The 21,615-nt window shown below is 45.0% G+C and overlaps 1 protein-coding gene across 2 annotated transcripts in view; it reads left to right on the top strand.

The window, feature by feature from the left end:
• Positions 1–21,615, top strand: part of LOC147095683 (complement C4-like) — a 623,807-nt gene that overhangs the window by 54,318 nt on the left and 547,874 nt on the right. For both annotated transcript variants that reach the window (XM_085974724.1, XM_085974723.1), the window contains exons 7-11: positions 74–161; positions 7,293–7,398; positions 10,309–10,435; positions 11,932–12,047; positions 17,101–17,244. In XM_085974724.1, the coding sequence (XP_085830850.1) occupies positions 74–161; positions 7,293–7,398; positions 10,309–10,435; positions 11,932–12,047; positions 17,101–17,244 (581 nt within the window). The remainder of the gene's footprint in view (positions 1–73; positions 162–7,292; positions 7,399–10,308; positions 10,436–11,931; positions 12,048–17,100; positions 17,245–21,615) is intronic.

Here is a 21,615-nt window from a genome sequence, read left to right as displayed (position 1 = left end):
TGCCTGTATAACGGTAAATATTTAGTGCATTATCGTGCATTGGTTGAAACCTAATCCTACGTTGTTGTTAAAGTTCTCCCCAGGTTTGATGTCAAGGTGCAAGCGGACGAAATGTTCTATCTTGTGACGAAGGACGAGTTCAGATTCAAAATCCTGGCAAGGTAAGCGGAAAGGCTTTGGCCCGGATTTTCCCGTTCCCCATGACGCCGTACTCACAGTGCACGCCGTCGTAAGCCTTGTAAAAGGCCCCGCAGGTTCTGCTCTGCGCCTGTGCGAAATCCTGAAACTTGCGACCTGTCAAGGTTCGCCTTGGCAGATCCACCGACCCAAAAATCACTTGCACTGGTGCAGAGTTGGGGTTATTTGCCCAACTACTACCTGGCAAATGCCTACGAAACTCTTATGCCTGCTTTTACCAGGCGTAGGGCCTGCTTTTACCAGTGTAAGGGATAATATAAATGTTAAATTAAAAATTTTAAAATAAAAAGTTATGCACGAACACTTAAAATTCATTTATGTAAATTTTGGCCCAGATCAAAATGTGTAAAATTACTTTTCAAAAAATTAAATTTTGATTTTAAACGCTTCATTAAAGGGACTTTTAATTAAATTTGAAAATGGGAACATTTATTTTTATTCCCGTTGTGTAAATTATTTAATAGTTTGGGGATTCCTCATACGCTTTTTTGGGGAATCTGTTCGTAAATGGAATCCTCAGGAACATATTAACAATCCTCCTTTCTGATCGGAGGACCCGGCCCACGTGATCCCAGGGACGCTTCCGAACCGCCTGTGTCCCTGGGATCCGTGGGCCTTAACTCAGGCGCATGCCTGCAGTCCCAGGACCAGAAGTCACCGCAGCTCCGGGAGCCAGCAGGTGGGTGGGTGCGGATTCTTTTATCGGGTTGGAGGCGTACTCCGGAGTCCCGCCTCCGACCGCAAATTCCGGCCCTTTGCCTTTAGGCAGCGTTTGCACCTTTCTGAATGAAGTGACGCCAGTGATTCGCCTCAAGCACCAATATATTTGGAGCATTTACATTGGACCATATTCAGCAGGGTGTTTCTGGTGGCCTTGTTCCTGGGAGCCAGTTGGCGGTGTTCACTCTATCATTCAAACTTCCCACCGACAGTGTATCGGGTGCCAGGAGAATCCCGTGTCCAGGTAGAGTACATCTTCAGGAAAAGAGTGTCGAGCTTTGGTGCTGACAGCTTTGAGAGACTCATTGGGTCTGACAAGCAGCGAAGCCGCAACAATCTTTATGGTGAATCCATAAATCCCGACGCCTGGGTTAAGTTACAATTGCTCCCGATGGGGTTAGAAATTCATCATGGGCGGTGCCACACCGAGCACCCATTAGACGCCCAGCCCGATATTCGGTTCCATTGGCACGTAATTTCCGATAGGAGGCTTCCTGCGTGCAGATGCCTCCTATCGGAAAAAAATCTACGCACTTACCTGAGGGCTCCCGAGGTGAGGACTCTTCCGCTCCTGGGCCTCTCCTGGTTCACGCGCGCAGGTGGTTCGTAAGCGTCCCTGGGATCACGTGGGCCAGGCCAGCCAGTAGGTGAAGGGAATCTCCCTTCATACTTTTGACAGATAGACCTTTCAAAATTATGAGTGGAGATTACCCCAAAAAGACACTAAAACATAAAATATTTTTTTTTTAAAAACCATCAAGTTTTTAAAATGAGTTAAAATTACATTAAATTAAATATTTTAAACAAAAATGTAATTAAAAAAAATAATTAAAGTTTTTTACAGGGCTAAAAATAAACTTACCTTTTTAAAAAGTATTTTAAAATTATAAATGACTGAAATTAAAAAAAAAAAATTTTTTTTTCAACTCATGCTGGTAAAAGCAGGCCTTACGTAAGATTTCAAAAAGTTTTCAGCGGGCGGAGGTTCTGCAGAAAGCGGAACTCTCCCCCCGCAGAGGCCCTTCTCTGGGGCAGGCGTCCGATCTGTCAAGAGCATTCTTGACAGATCCGAAATGCCGGTTTTCAGCGCATGCACTTCGAATGCCTGAAACCGGCATTTCCGATGTTCCTACGTGTGTGTAAACAGCGTGTACACACCCGTAGGCATCGGAAAATACGGGCCATCCACTTCAATGACGCAGACTATCGGGCGGGACCTATAACAGACCAACTATACCAACCGGGGAATTTCTACTCCTGAAAATATAGAGATCAGCTGGAAGTGAATTCCCTTGACTTTAAGGTCCTTGATGTTCATCATTATTGTTGGTCAGGTAGTTATTCTGAGCCAATGTGCTATCACTCGTTTTACAAATTTCCCCCCTTAAGACTTTGAAACAGTCTCTGTTCTGCAAAGATCTACATTGACTGGTACATTTCATACTTTACACAACTCTCTACACTTTTATTGCTCCATTATTCCCTTCTTCACCAAACTATCCTAAACATCACCGCCAGCAATTTCTGCTTTTACTAATACCAGCTTTTAATTCCAGATTGATTTAAATTGAGATAGATAGATTTTTGAGCAACAGGGGAGTCAAGGGTTGTGGGGAACAGGCAGGAAAATGGAGTTGAGGCCAAAATCGGATCAGCCCTGATCTCATTAAATGGCGAAGCAGGCTCGAGGGGCCGAATGGCCTACTCCTGCTCCTATTACTTATGTTCTTATTGCATTTGCAATTGAATTCAGATTCACAAAGTGCCGTGGTGGGATTATGAACTCACGTTCTAACTGGATCGTTAGTCCGGGCCTCAGGTCCTGTAATATAACCACAAAACTACAGTACCCCTGTAGCCCAGTCTCTGTTCAATGGCCTGCACAGGTAGCGACTGGAGGAAATCTTCTCACATCATATTGGACCTGAAATTGCGGTCAGAAGGCTTGCCGCGGGCGAATGCCTGCGACCCGCAAGAAAAGCCCGCACCTACCTGGTGCCCCCGTACCTTCGGGCTCTTGCGGTCCTGGGCTTGAGGGCGTACGCCTGCGTAGAGGCCCACGTATCCCAGGGGTGCAGGCGGTTCGCAAGCGTCCCTGGGATCATGTGGGCCGGCCCAACCGATCAATAAGGGGGATTCCCATTATGCTTATGAGGATTCCATTTATGTTCCGGAATCCCCATAAGCATAATAGGAGTGACATAAAAAAACACACTTTCGCACAACCTAAATAAAAATAAATCAGCACATGTTTAAAATTGATAACAATACAATTGAATGAAACATTTAAAAGAAAAGTTTAATTTTTTGAAAAATAAATGTAAACATTTTAAAAATAGCTTAAATTAATTTTAAATATTTTAAATGGTCAAATGATTTAAAAAATGTTATTTTGATATTTATTTTCACCCTTACGCTGGTAAAAGAAGATCCCGTGGGCATTCTCTGGGCAGTAGTTGGGCACACAGCCCAAATCTCCGCTAGCGAATGTCCACTTCCTGCGCCTGCGGACGATCTGTCGAGCTGAAAGTTGACAGACCGCAAGTTCCGGAGTGTTCGCGCATGTGCAGCGCAAGGGGAAGCCCGGAACTTGCGGGGCTGTGCGTACGCGGTCAAAGGCCCCGTAAAATCCGGGCCATTTTAGAACATAAGAACATAAGACGTAGGAGCAGGAGGAAGCCATTTGGCCCCTCGAGCCTGCTCCGCCATTCAATAAGACCATGGCTGATCTGATCTTGGCCTCAACTCCACTTCCCTGCCCACTCCCCATAACCCTTGGCTCCCTTATAACATTCAAAAATCTGTCCATCTCCACCTTAAATATATTCAATGACTCCGCCTCCACAGCTTTCTGGGGAAGATAATTCCAAAGATTCACGACCCTCTGAGAGAAGAAACTCCTCCTCATTTCCGATTTAAATGGGAGCCCCCTTATTCTGAAATTATGCCCCCTAGTTCTAGATTCCCCCACGAGGGGAAATATCCCCTCTGCATCTACCCTGTCGAGCCCCCTCAGAATCTTCTATGTTTCAATAAGATCCCCTCTCATTCTTCTAAACTCCAATGAGTACAGGCCCAACCTGCTCAACCTTTCTTCATAAGACAACCCCTTCATCTCCGTAATCAACCTTGTGAAACTTCTCTAAATTCTCTCCAATGCAAGTATATCTCTCAATAGTAACATAGAAGATAGGAGCAGGAGTATGCCATTCAGCCCCTCGAGCCTGCTCTGCCATTTAATGAGATCATGGCTGATCATCCAAATTCAGTACCCTGTCCCTGCTTTCTCCCCATATCCCTTCATCCCTTTAGCCTTAAGAAATATATCTAACTCCTTCTTGAATATATTTAATGAATTGGCCTCACCTGCCTTCTGTGGTAGAGAATTCCACAGGTTCACCACTCTCTGGGTGAAGAAATTCCTCCTCATCTCAGCCCTAAATGGCTTACACCTTATCCTTAGACTGTGACCCCTGGTTCTGGACTCCCCCGCCATCAGGAAAATCCTTCCTGCATCTAGTCTGTCTAGCCCTTTTAGATTTTTATAAGTTTCAATGAGATCCCCTCTCATTCTTCTAAACTCTAGCAAATATAAGCATAATCAACCCAATCTCTCTTCATACGTAATTCCTGCCATCCCAGGTATCAGTCTGGTGAATCTTCGCTGCAATCCCTCCATAGCAAGAACATCCTTCCTCAGATAAGGCAACCAAAACTGCACACAATACTCAAGGTGTTGTCTCACTAAGGCCCTGTACGACTGCAGCAAGACATCCTTGCTCCTGTACTTGAATCCTCTCGCTATGAAGGCCAACATACCATTTGCCTTCTTAACCGCCTGCTGCACCTGTATGCTTACCTTCAGCAACTGGTGCACTTCCCCTTTTCCCAATCTATTGCCGTTCAGATAATAATCTTCCTTCCTGTTTTTGCCACCAAAGTGGATAACCTCGCATTTATCCACATTGTATTGCATCTGCCCAATCACCCAACCTGTCCAAATCATACTGGAGTTTCTTGGCATCCTCCTCACAGCACACACGCCCACCCAGCATTGTGTCATCTGCAAACTTGGAGATATTACATCTAGTTCCCTCGTTTAGATCATTAATATATATTGTGAATAACTGGGGTCCTAGCACCGATCCCTGCGGTACCCAACTAGTCACTGCCTGCCACTCGGAAAAAGACCCGTTTATTCCAACTCTCTGCTTTCTGTCTGCCAACCAGTTCTCTATCCAAGTCAGTACCTTACCCCCATTCCCATGTGCTTTGACTTTGCACTCTAATCTCTTATGCGGGACCTTATCGAAAGCCTTCTGAAAGTCCAAATACACCACATCCACTGGTTCTCCCTTATCTATTCTACCAGTTACATCCTCAAAAATTTCCAGTAGATTAGTCAAGCATGATTTACCTTTTGTAAATCCATGTTGACTTTGTCCGATCCTGTCGCTGTTTTCCAATGCTCTGCTATTACATCTTTTATAATGGATTCTAGCATTTTCCCTACTACCGATGCCAGGCGTACCGGTCTATAATTCCCTGTTTTCTCTCTACCACCTTTTTTAAATAGTGGGGTTACATTAGCTACCCTCCAATCCATGGGAACTGTTCCAGAGTCTATAGAATTTTGGAAGATGACCAGCAATGCATCTACTATTTCTAGAGCCACTAAGTACCCCAGGATGTAGATTATCAGGTCCTGGGAATTGATTGGCCTTCAATCCAGTCAATTTCCCTAACACCATTTCCCTACAAATACTGATTTCATTCAGTTCCTCCCTCTCATTAGACCCTATATTCCCGACATCTCTGGGAGGTTATTTTTGTCCTCCTTTGTGAAGAGAGAGCCAAAGTATGTATTTAATTGGTCAGCCATTTCTTTGTTCCCCATTATAAATTCGCCTGATTTTGACTGCAAGCGACCTATGCTTGACTTCACCAATCTTTTTCTCTTCACATATCTATAGAAGCTTTTACAGTCAGTTTTTATGTTTCCTGCAAGTTTACTCTCATACTCTGTTTTCCCTCTCTTAATTAATCCCTTTGTCCTCCTTTGCTGAATCCTAAACTGCTCCCAGTCCTCAGATTTGCTGCTTTTTCTGGCCTCTCCTTGGATCTTATGCTATCCCTAATTTCCCTTGTTAGCCACGGTTGAGCCACATTTTTTGTTTTATTTTTATGCCAAATTCTGTACTTCATCTATGCGATCTTTAAATGTTTGCCATTGCCTAGCCACCGTCAACCCTTGATGTAATGTTCCCCAATCCATTCTAGCAAACTCACGCCTCATACCATCATAGTTTCCTTTATTTAAATTCAGGACCCTAGTCTCTGAGTCAACTACTTCACTCTCCATCTTAATGAAGAACTCTATCATATTATGATCGCTCCGACCCAAGGGGCTTCACACAACAAGATTGCTAATTAATCCTTTCTCATTACATAATACCCAGTCTAAGATGGCCTGATCTCTGGTTGGTTCCTCGACATCTTGGTCCAGGAAACCATCCTGTATACACTCTAGGAATTCCTCCTGCACACTATTGTTACTAATTTGGTTAGCCCAATCTATATGTAGTAATTACAAATATTCTCAAAGTAGATTTGTGCTCCTCTTTAAATTATACATTCTTCAAGCGATTACCATGTCCTGGTGAGCTAATCAATGGCCTATAATTTGCTGGAGCGAGCTCTGTTAGTTAGACTTGTTCCCTGACCCTTCAGCTCAAAAAGTTTTGCCCTGTAACTTGCTGGAAGTGCGAGCTGCTAATGGCGTGATGAGGGCAATGGGGCATCTGGGACCTTGGTGACCGACGGGACTGACAGTCTATCTACTTAACCAATGAGATTAAAGGATTGAGAAATAAACAGAGATGGAGAAAGAAATAGGGTGAATTAGAGTCAAATCACGTACAGAAAGCCAAATAAAGAGAGGGAAAGAAAGATTGGATTATGAGCGAGTGATAGTAAGAAAAAAATCGAATTTAAAATTGGACGTTTTAATAATCTCCAACATCAATTCACTACCTGAATGAGACTGCACAATTTAGTTGTTGATTTTCTGGGCCAGAGAGGTTGCTTGGCAGTCATTAACAATTATCATGTCGTTAAAAGGGTACTTACACTGTTAATTACTAGACTTGACTTTCTGCTGCGAGTTTAATGGACAATTAACATGCAAATGCAGCAATTTCATGAAACTCATGGGGAGGTTAAGGGCGAGATGCCGTTTTGGTGAAGCTAATGACGGGTTATCTGTTCCTCGCCACAAGTTGTTGGCCGATTTGCGCATTAATAACGGTGAGTGCTAATCTTTCAGCAAATTCTGGGGCACAACGTGGATTAAATGCAACTGTTGTCTTTCAAAGGCACACATACGGTGAAGGTGTGGATGGCAAGGCGTATGTCAGATTTGGGATCATCCATGGCAGTGGCAGTAAGACATATATTTGGGGTCTAGAACAAGAATTAACGGTAAGTATGTCCTTATGGCTTTTGCTTCGCGACGTGGACACCTGGGTTTAGTGGGTTCTTTATCTTGCGGTTCAATCCGTACTATTCGGCTGCAGCAGTATTTTCCACGAGGGTTTCTCCCAATCGCCAGCCCTACAGAACTTCAGCGGAGAGCCCAGAGAAACGCGTCAACGGCTGAAGCTATGGCAGGAGTTCAGGAACATCAGCAGAACGCCACTCCCATGTCTTAAGCCTTAAGAACATTTCCTATCACATTTTAAATATTGCAACTCACCAAGACTAACAGTGGTACGTTATTCAAGAGCTAAAGGTAGAGATTAAGACAGAGAGCAAGTTACAGAAATAGTAATAAATAAAAACAGAAAATGCTGGAAACACTCAGCAGGTCAGGCAGCATCTGTGGAGAGAGAAACAGAGTTAACGTTTCAGGTTGATGACCCTTCGTCAGAACTGGAAAAAGTTAGAGATGGAGCAGGTTTTTAAGCAAGTGCAGGAGCAGGGAAAGGGGGGAGGGGAGGAAAGAATAAAAGGGAAGGTCTGTGATAGGATGGAAGGCAGGAGAGATTAAGAGACAAAAGGGATGATGGTGCAAGGAAAAAGGAGATGGTAATGGGACAAGTTAAGAAACAAAAGATGGCTCTAGATGAAGTGTAAATGGCGATGGCAGAATGATCGACAGCTGCCATGTGAGAGAGAGAAAAAACATGATAGAGGCAGAGGTCATGGTCTGAAATTGTTGAACTCAATGTTGAGTCCAGAAGGTTGTAAAGAAATAATAATGTTGACATTGAATGGGGGGAACTTGAGAAACTAGGATCATTTCATTGGAGCAAAGGTGCTTAAGAGGATGTCTAATAGAAGTGTTCAAAGTTACGACATTTTGTAATAGCACGTTGGGAAAACTATTTCCACTGCTTGGTGAGTCGGTAACTGGAGGACATAAATCAGCAAAAGGGCGAAGGGAGAGGTTAGGAAAATGTATTTAAGCAGACGCTTCCTAGGATCTGCTGAGAACAATGGCGGAAGCAGAACACATGAATTTTTTTTAAAGCGAAGTGGATAAATATTCGGGGGGAAAAAGACAATTTGAAATGGTGTGGAGAAACGGAAGGGAAATGGCGCCAAGTGGACATCTCTTTCAGAGAGAACCGCGGGCGCCATGGGATGACTGCCTTCCTGCTGTGTCATAAGATTTCGATCGACGAAGCTAAACAGGGGGGTAGAATTTGCCTTGGGCGGCAGTGCCCAGCGGGCAGTATCACATTGACCACATGCTGTACTCCCCGCATGATATCCAGTTCTATGGAACTCAATTGATCTGAATACGGAGCACGAGGTATAACGGGCGGCCATTACATACCGCCCAATGATCACTACCACCCAAGGCAACTTTCCACCCCAGCAATTGAAAAAAAATTATAGAATCTTACAACACAGAAAGAGGCCATTTGGCCCGTTGTGCCTGTGCTGGCTCTTTGAAAGCGCCGTCCAGCTTCTTCCCCATAACCCTGCCAATTAGTCCTCTTCAAATACACGTCCAATTGCCTTTTGAAAGTCCCTATGAAATCTGCTTCCACCATCCTTTCAGGTAGTGCATTCCAGATTTTAACAACCCTCTGTGGTGAAAAATTTCTCCTCGTTTCACCTCTAGGTCTTTATTTTAAATCTGTGACCTCTGGTTACTGGCCCAGTTGCAATTGGAAACAGTTTCTCCCTACTCGCTCTATCAAAACCACTCATAAACTTGAATTAGGATGCTAGATATATCCATCCATAAATATAAAGACAATGGTGATAATGTAAAAAATTGGAGAGATAGACATGATTGTCAAAGAGCATCCAACACATGGGTGCACTGAGGCAGGCTGATAACCAGCTAGTAAAACTGAAACACTGACGCACAATACAAAGAGGGCCATATTCAGGTAGAGTAATCGGGACACATTAAGGTCGATAGAATGGACCTAGGACAGGTGATGAAACTAGGATGAGGAATAATGCAGGGGTAAGATAACCTGATAGTTTGAGATTAAAATAAATTACTAAATGGGGAATTCAGTCCAAAGTATTTTCTCATAAGGATGATATTTAAGCAAATGACGAGAAAGAGAGAAAGGAAGAGAGGAAAATCAAAATGGAAGAAAATAGGAATGTAGGAGCAGGGGGAGGCCATTCAGCCCCTCGAGCCTGTTCCGCTATTCAATTAGAGCATGGCTAATCTGTATCTTAACTCCATCTACCCGCCTTGGTTCCATATCCCTTAATATCCTTATCCAACAAAAATCTATCAATCTCAGTTAGGAAGTTTTCAATTGAGCCCCCAGCCTCAACAGCTTTTTAGGGGAGAGTTCCAGATTTCCACCACCCTTTGTGTGAAGAAGTGCTTCCTGACATCACCCCTGATCGGCCTGGCTCTAATTTTAAAGTTATGCCCCCTTGTTCTGGACCCCCACCCCCCCACCAGCGGAAATAGTTTTTCTCGATCTACCCAATCACCTCCTACCCAATCGGCCCTTCTAAACTCAAGGGAATACAAGCCTAGTCTATGCAACCTGTCCTCATAATTTAACCCTTTTAGCCCCGGTATCATTCTGGTGAATCTGTGCTGCACCCACTCCAAGGCCAATATATCCTTCCTGAGGTGCGGGGCCCAGAACTGAACGCACTGCTCCAGATGGGGTCGGGCCAGAACTCTGTACAGCTGAAGCATCACTTCATCCCCTTTGTATTCCAGCCCCCTCGAGATAAAGACCAACATTCCATTAGCCATTTTAATTATTTTTTGTACCTGCCCACTAGCGTTAAGTGATGATATCCAATTTTCATGAGGTAAAAGGCGGAGCAATAATTTAATGCAATATTCTCACACCAACTCTTAATGACTAAGGATATCTTTATCCTCATTTTCAGGTCGTGAACGGAGAAGCCAATTCATCTCTAAACACTCAAAATCTATTGTTAAAATCCAACATGTTGTCCACAGCTGAGCTCGTGGGACTGCACCTCTATATGGCAGTGACTACTGTAGAAATAGTCAGTAAGTGAGCTGGATTAATGCTACCCAGTATCAATTGCTATTACAGTGCAGTTCAAAGTGAAAATAGTTTTCGATATACAGGCCCGGACATTCGGCTGGACTTTTCCCAGACTTCACGTCAGTTACTGCGGGAGATCGGCTGAACGACACATTGAACGCAATGGAAATAAAAATCAGGAGAATGCAAAACGGACTGCCCATTCACTGCCACACGTGTGCCAGTCATGACTTAGTGGGTAGCACTCTCGCATCTGAGTCAGAAGGTCGTGGGTTCGAGTCCCACTCTAGGGACTGGTGCTCATAATCCAGGCTGACACTCCAGTGCAGTGCTGAGGGAGCTTTGCACTGTCGGAGGTGCTGTTTTTCGGATGAGACGTTAAACCAAGGCCCCGTCTGTCCTCTCAGGTGGAGGTAAAAGATCCCATGACCACTATTTCGAAGAAGAGCAGGGGAGGTATCCCCGGTGTCCAGGCCAATATTTATCCCTCAATCAACATCACTAAAACAGATTATCTGGTCATTATCACATTTCTGTTTGTGGGAGCTTGCTTTGTGCAAATTTGCTGCTGCTTTACATTACAACAGTGACTACACTCCAAAAAGTACTTCATTGGCTGTAAAAGCACTTTGGGACATCCTGAGGTCCTGAAAGTTGCTATATGCAAGTCTTTCTTTTCCTTTTACGCGATCACACAAAGTCAAAATTGCCCCCGTGAAGTCTCCCTGCTTCAATAGTGCCATGGGATCTCCAATGTCCAGCAAAACAAGGTCTATGGTTATGTCCCAACCAAAAGGCCTTCCTGGACAAGGTATCAGGGAAACTGCCAGATCATTTTCTTCTGCCCAATACAGGTTTGTGCCCATAGTGTGGGGGAATTCAACTCGCTCCTATGTTTTGATGTAATTGCGTGGTTTGTGCAATGCATTTATACTTATTCATTCATGGGATGTGGGCCTCGCTGGCAAGGCTGGCATTTAACGCACATGCCTAGTTGCCCCTTGAGAAGGTGGTGCTGAGCCGCCTTCTTGAACTGCTGCGCTCTGTGAGGTGAAGGTGCTCCCACCGCGCTGTTCGTTAGGGAGTTCCAGGAATTTGACCCAGGACGATGATGGAACAGCCGGTATATGCCCAAGCCGGGACGGTGTGTGACTTGGAGGTGGTGGTGTTCCCATGCGCCTGCTGCATTTGCCCTTCTAGGTGGTGGCGGTCGCGGGTTTGGGAGGTCCTGTCCCAAACCCAATGGTTCTTTGGACCTATGGTTCCTAAAGCTCTCCACCACTGGGGGTTTTCCTCGCCTCGTGTCTGGGTCTGTTGTAGACTAAATGATAGAGATTGATTGCTGTGATCAGTCAACAACTCCAGTATTGTTGTATTATGCAATGACCAGGATGGTAGAAGGCGAAGTCGACATACCTCAGTGGTAGGTGCTAGAGGTGGCGGGTTTGGGAGGTGCTGTCAAAGACGATGCATTAAACGTGTCTCTATCTTTACGCAGGTGGTGAAATGGAAGAGCTAGAACTCAGCAGCATCAAATTTGTTTCCTCGCCATACGTGATCGATTTATCAAAAACAACTCGCCACTTCACACCAAAGTCTCCCTTCGCTACAGTGGTACGTAACTGGTTAATGGGGGCAATTTTAACCTAACCCGCCCGGCAGGAACCTGACAGGATCGGGGGGGGTGGGGGGGAGGGGGGGGCGGGCAAAGGGTGGGGTGCACCGCTGGTTTTACACCCCACCCCAATGTTACTCCACATTGAAGTCAATATTGGGCGGGGTACAATTTGGCATTCCCCCAATCCCGGGGGATATCCCGCCCGGGAGGTTAATTGATCTCTTGACAAATCAAACTTAAACCCCTTTAGTATATAGTAGCAGCATTAAGGTAGATAACGGGGGGAGCACGATAGTTGTGAAGCTTTAGAATTCTCTGCCCCAAAGGGCTGTGGATGCTGAGTCATTGAGTGTATTCAAGGCTGAGCTGGATAAGAACATAAGAAATAGGAGCAGGAATAGGCCACTTGGCCCCTCGAGCCTGCTCCACCATTCAATAAGATCATGGCTGATCTTGGGTTCAAAGCCACTTCCCTGCCCGCTCCCCATAACCCTTCACTTTCTTATCTTGCAATAATCTGTCTAGCTCCACCGTAAATGTATTTAATGACCCAGCCTGCACGGCTCTCTGGGGCAGAGAATTCCACAGATTTACGACCCTCTTGTAATGATCAATAACATGTCATTCTATAGTGGACACTAGGTGGAGCCGTAGAGCTGTGTAGAGCTGTATATAGCTGTATGTATAAGACTACACTACCCAGCTGTATGTATATTAAGACTACATTACCCATGAGGCACTAGGCTACCCACAAGGCAGCAGTCAAGATGGAAGCCTCTACAGATACTGTAACTAGTCCACATGGGCTCAATAAAGTGTCTAGCAAAAGCTAGCTGTGTCCATAATAAGAATGTCTATTTATTAATGAACATAAGACCTCTGAGAGAAGAAATTTCTCCTCAGCTCAGTTCTAAAAGGGCGACCCTTTATTCTGAAACTATGCCCCCGAGTTCTAGATTACCCCACGAGGGGAAACATCCTCCCTGCATCTACCTTGTCGAGCCCCCTCAGTATCTAATTATGTTTCAGTACGATCACCACTCATTGTCCTAAATTCCAATGAGTATAGGCCCAACCTGCTCAACCTTTCTTCATAAGTCAGCCTCCTCATCTCAGGAATCAACTGTGTGAATCGGCTCTGAACTGCCTCCAATGCAAGTATTTCCTTCCTTAAATAAGGAGACCGAAACTGTACGCAGTACTCAAGGTGTGGTCTTACCAATACCCTGTACAGTTGTAGCAGGACTTCCCTGCTTTTATACTCCAACCCTCTTGAAATAAAGGCCAACATTTCATTTGCCTTTTTGATTACTTGCTGTACCTGTATGCTAACTTTTTGTGTTTCATGCACAAGGACCCCGAGGTCCCTTTGAACTGTAGCATTTTGTAATCTCTCTCCATTTAAATAATAATTTGCTTTTTTATTTTTCCTGCCAAAGTGGATAACCTTGCATTTTCCCACATTATACTCCATCTGCCAAATGTTTGCCCACTCACTTAGCCTGACTATATCCCTTTGCAGATTCTTTGAGTCCTCTGCACAACTTGCTTTTCCACCCATCTTTGTATCATCCGCAAACTTGGCTACATTACACTCGGTCCCTTCATTCAAGTCATTAATGTAGATTGTAAATAGTTGAGGCCCCAGCACCGATCCCTGTGGCACCCCACTAGTTACCGTTTGTCAACCGGAAAATGACCCATTTATCCCGACTCTCTGCTTTCTGTTAGTTAGCCAATTCTCTATCCATGCTAATATATTACCCCCAACTCTGTGAGCTCTTATCTTATGCAGTAACCTTTTGTGTGGCACCTTATCGAATGCCTTCTGGAAATCCAAATACACCACATCCACTGGCTCAACTTTATCCACCCTGCTCGTTACATCCTCAAAGAACTCCAGGAAATTTGTTAAACCTGATTTCCCTTTCATAAAACCATGCTGACTCTGCTTGACTGCATTATGATTTTCCAAATGCTCTGCTACTGCTTCCTTAATGAAGGTTCCAGCATTTTCCCAAAGACAGATGTTAGGCTAACTGGACCTGGGTGTCCTTGTACACCAGTCACTGAAAGCAAACATGCAGGTACAGCAAGCAGTTAGGAAGGCAAATGGTATATTGGCCTTCATTGCAAGAGGATTTGAGTACAGGAGCAAGGATGTCTTACTACAGTTGTACAGGGCCTTGGTGAGACCACACCTGGAGTACTGTGTGCAGTTTTGGTCTCCTTACCTAAGAAAGGATATACTTGCCATAGAGGTAGTGCAACGAAGGTTCACCAGACTGATTCCTGGGATGGCAGGACTGTCATATGAGGAGAGATTGCGTCGACTAGGCCTATATTCACTGGAGTTTAGAAGAATGTGAAGGGATCTCATTGAAACGTATAAAATTCTTACAGGGCTAGACAGACTGGATGCAGGGAGGATGTTTCCCCTGGCTGGGGGGTCTAGAATGAGGGGTCACAGTCTCAGGATATGGGGTAGGACATTTAGGACTGAGATGAGGAGAAATTTCTTCACTCAGTGGGTGGTGAACCTGTGGAATTATCTACCACAGAAGGCTGTGGAGGCCAAGTCACTGAATATATTTAAGAAGGAGATAGATAGATTTCTAGACACAAAAGGGGTATGGGGCGAGAGCTTGAATATGGTGTTGAGATAGAGGATCAGCCATGATCATATTGAATGGCGGAGCAGGCTCAAAGGGCCAAATGGCCTACTCCTGCTCCTATTTTTCAATGTTTCTATGTCTATAGTTTCCTGCTTTCTATCTCCCTCCTTTCTTAAATAGGGGTGTTACATTTGCGGTTTTCCAATCCACTGGGACCTCTCCAGAGTCTAAGGAATTTTGGTATATTGCAACCGATGCATCCACTATCTCTGTAGTTACTTCTTTTAAGACCTTGGGATGCAGGCCATGTGGTCCAGAGGACTTGTTGTCTTTTAGTTCCATTATTTTACCAAGTACATTTTCCTTAGTGATAGTGATTGTCTTTAGTTCCCCCCTCCCTGTGGCCCCTTGATTATCCATTATTGGAATGCTGTTATTGTGTTCTACCATGAAGACAGATACAAAATATTTGTTTAGAGTCTCTGCCATTTCCCCATTCCGCATTATTAATTCCCCATTCTGATCCTCTAAGGGGCCAACGTTTACTTTAACTACTCTCTTCATTTTTATATACCTGTAGAAGCTCTTACTTTCTGTTTGAATATTTCTTGCTAGTTTACTCTCATAATTCATCTCTTATTTTTTTAGTCATCCTTTCCTGTTTTTTTAAAATTTCCCAATCCTCTGGTCTCCCACCTATCTTGGCAACATTGTATGCCTTTGTTTTCAATTTGATACCATCGTTTACATCATTAGCTAGCCACAGATAGTGCTCCCTTCTCTTAAAATCTTTCTTCCTCACTGGAATATATTTTTGTTGAGAGTTATAAAATATCTCCTTAAATGTCCGCCACTGCATTTCAACTGTCTTACCTTTTAATTTATTTTTCCAGTCCACTTTAACCAGTTCTGCCCTCATGCCATTGTAATTGCCTTTGTTTAAGATCAGGACATTGGTTTGAGATACAACTTTCTCACCCCCCAACTGAATTTGAAATTCAACCATGTTATGATCACTCTTTCCTAGAGGATCCTTTACTATGAGATCATTTATTAATTCTGTCTCATTACACAGTACCAGATCCAAGATAGCCTGATATCTGGTTGGCTCCATTACATACTGTTCTAGGAAACCATCCCGGATACATTCTATGAACTCCTCCTCAAGGTTACCATGGCCAATTTGATTTGTCCAATCAATATGGAGATTAAAATCACCCATGATTATTACCATACCTTTTTTACAGGCTCCATTATTTGTTAATTTATACTCTGTCCAACAGTATTACTACTGTTCGGGGGCCTGTAGACTACGCCCACCAGAGACTTTTTCCCCTTATTGGCCCAGAAATTCGGGTCGGGGGTTCCCGCGGGTGCAAGTCCCCAACCGCAGTGCACTTACCTAGCGCACCGGCTGTTGAGCTGTGGGCCCGCGTGGGATTCTGATCCTGGGCCTCTTCCAACTGCCGGCGCGCAGTGCTTGCGTATCCCAGGGGCACAGTTAGTTCGATGCATCCCCTGGGATCTCGTGGGCCATGGAGAGCCAATGCTAGCAGGGAATGCTGCATTCATAAGTTTGACAGAAAGACCTGTCAAACCTATAAATACTATAAGCCCCAAAACATCACTAAATCTTCAAATAATTTTTTTTTAAAAATCACATTTTTAAAATAAACTATAAATTACATGAAATAACTATTTTAAAGAATTTAAATTTTTGAAAAAAGTAATTTTATTTTCTAACGGGGCTAAAAATAAACTTACCTTTCTTTAAAGTATTTAAAAATAATAAACCTGTGGAAAAAATGTTTTAATTTTAATTAATTCACCACTTACCTTGTAAAAAGCAGGCCCTGCGCCTGCTTTTTAAAAGTGTAACTCCTGGAGACTTACCCTCCCGGGAAAACCTGCAAAAAAAACGTAAGTTCGATGCGCACGCGCAGCCTCTCCTGCGCACGCGTTCGAACTCTGAACCCCTTCTTTCAGGGGAACGGAAGTGCCGGTTTCCCACGCATGCGCAGTGCATGGAGGAAACCGGCACTTCCATTGGGTCTACGGGTGAGTACCTCGTGCGTACTCACCCGTGGGGACCCGAATTTCTGGGCCATTATTTTTTATCTCCACCGAAACTAATTCTACATCTTGATCTTGATAGATTTTTGGACTCTAGGTGAATCAAGGGATATGGGGATTGGGCGGGAGAGTAGAGTTGAGGTCGATGATCAGCCATGATCTCATTGAATGGTGGAGCAGGCTCGAGGGAATGTATGGCCTACTCCTGCTCCTATTTATTATGTTCTTATGCTCTTATGTGATAAAACCCACTAAAACAGCCCCATTCGAACGAGACAGGTCAAGGATCTGTGCTGAAGTGATGGATCAGCATTCCGTGCCGGAAGTTTTCATGAGTGCTTTTGGAAAATTGTGTTAACAGGCGACTGTAACCTATCCCGATGGGACTCCAGCAGTCAATGTGCCCGTGAACTTTGAAGGAGGACGGACTCTAAACACAAATCAGCACGGCCTTGTTGTCTTTGAAAGGGAGGCCCCAGCCAATGCAAGCGTTCTCAACATGAAGGTAAAACCACTGGATGTGGACGATAATGACATGAATAGAATTAGCTATTGTTCCAGTATGGGGATGTTTAACCCTGCATTTAGAAACAGACCAGATGTTGGAAATTTACAGGTCAAGTGGCATTACATTGAGTTACATAGATTTACACAGAATTATATAGAGTTACATAGACTTACAAAGTTAAATCTGTGCCCTCTGGTTATCGACTCTCCATTGGAAACAGTTCCTCTCTATCTACTCTATCTAAACCCTTCATGATTTTAAACACCTCCGTCAAATCTCCTCTTAGCCGTCTCTGCTCCAAGGAGAACAACCTCAGCTTCTCCAGTCTATCCACGTAACTGTAATCCCTCATCCTTGGGACCATTCTAGTAATTCTGTAAGCTCTGCAAAACCTTCACGTCCTTCCTAAAGTGTGGTGCCCAGAATTGGGCACAAAATTCAGCTAGGGCCGAACTACTATTTTAGAAAGGTTTAGCACAACTTCCTGGCTTTTGTACTCTATGGGGGTGATTTTGTCAATGGGGAGCTTTTGGAGGCGGGACTCCCACTTGTTGGGTTTCAGTCCCGACTCCACCGACTTGTGGCCAACCCATGCTTTTTTCCCTTATTGACCTTGTTAAGCCTGCCCAGCGGACTTAGCAGGCCAATTAAGGGGAAGTTGCTTACAGAGAACTTCAGCGTATGACGTTTCATCTGTCACAAATTTTTGACAGATGAATTGTCATCGTTTGACAGCTCTATGAAGCTGTCAAACACTGACATTCTCTGTTGTTTGATGAGTTCTTGTATTCAAGACCTCATCAAACCTCTTTGTGAGCAGAAATTAGATGGCTGTTGCGTCGGAGAATGCAGCAGCTATCTGTCATCTCTGCCGGTGAGATGCGAGAGTCTCCGCATCCCCAACGGTTGATGCCTGCAGGAAGAAACCAAGGTAAGTAAACTTTTTCTATCACAGAATCATACCTTTCAGCCAATGTCCCGAACTCCTCCCTCACCATCCCTGGGTATGTCCTGTCCCACTGGCAGGACAGACCCACCAGGGGTGGTGGCACAGTGGTATACAGTTGGGAAGGACTGGCCCTGGGAGTCCTCAACATTGAATCCGGGTCTCATGGCTTCAGGTCAAGCATGGGCAAGGAAACCTCCTGCTGATTACCACCTACTGCCCTCCCTCAGCTGATGAATCAGTACTCTGCCATGTTGAACACCACTCAGAAGAAGCACTGAGAGTAGCAAGGGCCCAGAATGTACTCTGGGTGGGGGACTTCAATGTCCATCACCAAGAGTGGCTTGGTAGCACCAGAGCTGACCGAGTCCTGAAGGACCTAACTGCTAGTCTGAGCCTGTGACAGGTGGTGAGAGAACCAACACGAGGGAAAAACCTACTTGACCTCGTCCTCACCAATCTACCTGTCACAGATGCATCTGTCCATGACAGTATTTGTAGCAGTGACCACCGCACAGTCATTGTGGAGACGAAGTCCCCTCTTCACACGGAGGACACCCTCCATCGTGTTGTGTGGCACTACCACCGTGTTAATGAGATAGATTCAAAACTGAGCATCCATGAGGCGCTGTGGGCCATCAGCAGCAGCAGAATTGTATTCCACCATAATCTGTAACCTCATGCCCCTGCATATCCCTCACTCTACCATTACCATAAAGCCAGGGGACCAACCCTGGTTCAATAAAGAGTGAAGAAGAGCATGCCAGGAGCAGCACCAGGCGTACCTAAAAATGAGGTGCCAACGTGGGGAAGCTGCAACACAGGACTACATGCATGCTAAAAAATGGAAGCAGCATGCTATAGACAGGGCTAAGCGATCCCACAATCAATGGATCAGATCAAAACTCTGCAGTCCTGCCACATCCAGTCGTGAATGGTGCTGGACAATTAAACAACTAATGGGAGGAGGAGTCTCCATGACTATCCCCATCCTCAATGATGGTGGAGCCTAGCACGTGAGTGCAAAAGACAAGGCTGAAGAGTTTGCAACCATCTTCAGCCAGGTGCCGAGTGAATGATCCATTTCGGCCTACTGCCGAGGTCCCCACCATCACAGAAGCCAGTCTTCAGCCAATTCGATTCACTCCACGTGATATCAAGAAACGGCTGAGTGCACTGGATACAGCAAAATCTATGGGCCCTGACTGTTAGATCCGTGATTCTTAAAGTAGGATGTTTCCCAATAACTACACGGAGGCTGTAACTTAACAATCAACAGGTGTTTACTGGAGTAGGGTAGTCTCAAGACTGGCAGTACAGAGGCATGCTCAAGGCTTATATACAGGTGTGGTCACTGCCGGTACTACAGTATACAGAAGCTGTAAAAGTAGTTCTCTCTTAAAGGTACATACACTACAATTCCTCCCCTTTTAGATTAGCAGTACCCATAATATGCAAATAACAATTAACACTTTAACATGCACATTAAACAGAAATAGTCCATTTATAGATTCAGTCTTTGGGGCGGCTTCCTGATCCTTTCTGGATAGTGCCTTTCCTGAGGTTCTTGTTCTTGGTGAGGAGGCGATTCTGGCCCCCTTTCATCGGTTAGTTCATCAGTTTCCACTGCTACTGTTTCTGAGGTAGATGCTACCGGTATGTCGGGTTCATCCCCAGGTATGCGAGACATGGGGTTGACTAGTTCCTGTGACGCTAAGATCTGGTCGACGTGGCATCTCACAATGTTCTCCCCGACATCCACTGTGTACATTAATGGCCCCTGCCGTGTGCATATCGTTCCGGGTTGCCATTTCTCTGTTCGGTAGTCACGGGCCAAGACTGGTTGTCCTACATTGAAGCTCCTTGTCGGCTTCTCATTGATGTGCTGGAATTGTTTATCCTCAACATTTCTTCGCACATTTGGTCTGAGCAAATCCAGACGAGATCTCAACCTTCGGTTAAAGAACATCATGGCCGGGGTCTGGTTGGTAACTGCATGTGTCGCATTTCTGTAGGCTAACAGGAAATTGTCCACCTTATGCTGTAGTGGAATTTCATCATCGCACATGGCCTTTATCGCCTTTTTAAAGGTTTGTACGAACCTCTCAGCCAATCCATTTGTGGCTGGATGATACGGGGAGGATGTGTCATGCCTTACCCCATTCCTTCTCATAAATTTCCGAAACTTTTCGGACACAAACTGTGGTCCATTATCAGAGCAAATCTGCTCTGGCAAGCCGTTCCTGGCAAATATGGTCCGTAGGACTACAATCGTTTTCTCTGTAGTGGTTGAGGACATTTTTATCACCTCAGGCCATTTCGAGTGCGCATCCACTGCTATTAAGAACATTGAGTCCATGAATGGACCAGCAAAATCAATATGCACCTGTTGCCATGGAGAGGAGGGCCACTCCCATGGGTGTAGAGGGGCATGTGGTGGTGCATTTTGGACCTTCTGGCATCCTGAGCAGCTCTTGGTTAGGTCCTCGATTTGTTGATCAATCCCCGGCCACCACACATAAGCCCTAGCAAGGCTTTTCATTTTCACCCCTCCCAGATGACCTTCGTGAAGCTCATTTAGCACTTCTCCCTTAACTTGGGTGGAATTACCACTCGGGATCCACACATCACTGTCCCCTGGCACACTGACAGCTGTTCTCTTCTGGATGAGAATGCTGGCAACAGTGAGTCGCCATGTGTTGGCCATCCCCTCACCGTCAAATCATATACCCGAGACAGTGTCGGATCATTGCGGGTCTCCTTCTCTATATCCGCGTTAGTTACTGGCAATCGTTCAATTATTGACGAATAAATTATCTCGCTAGGGTCCACTGCTGGTGCTTCCTCCACAGCAGGCAGTGGCAAGCGTGATAGCCCATCAGCGTTTCCATGCTGTTTCGTGCCTTTATATTCTATTTCATATTGGTTCGCCCCTAGAAAAAGGGTCCATCTTTGTAACCGTTGTGCAGTCATCACCGGAACGCCCTTCTTTGGATTAAAGATGGAGACAAGTGGTTGGTGGTCAGTCAGCAAGGTGAACTTCTGCCCATGCAGATAGTGGTTGAATTTTTTTACTCCCCACACTAGGCTGAGGGCCTCCCTGTCAATCTGGGCGTAGTTACGCTCGGCTGAGGTTAGTGACCGAGACGCAAAGGCTACTGGCCTCTCCGAGCCGTCCGGGAATTTGTGCGACAGAACCGCTCCAATGTCATAGGGTGATGCATCACACGCCAACCGAATTGGTAGTGCTGGGTTGAAATGAGCCAACACCTCTTTTGATGTGATCAATGCTTTGCTCTTCAGGAAAGTTCGTTTACATTCGTCACTCCACTTCCATGGTACCCCCGTTTGCAGTAGGGTGTTCAGTGGGTGTAGTACGGTAGACAAATTCGGCAAGAACTGATGGTAGTAGTTCACCAGCC

The sequence above is a fragment of the Somniosus microcephalus genome, unplaced genomic scaffold (assembly GCF_052327205.1).
Source record: "Somniosus microcephalus isolate GS21.2 unplaced genomic scaffold, FLI_Smic_1.0 unresolved_chr1, whole genome shotgun sequence".
Classification (NCBI taxonomy): Eukaryota; Metazoa; Chordata; class Chondrichthyes; order Squaliformes; family Somniosidae; genus Somniosus; species Somniosus microcephalus.
The sequence above is the reverse complement of the archived record's forward strand: the minus strand, read 5'-3'. Positions and strand labels throughout refer to the sequence as shown.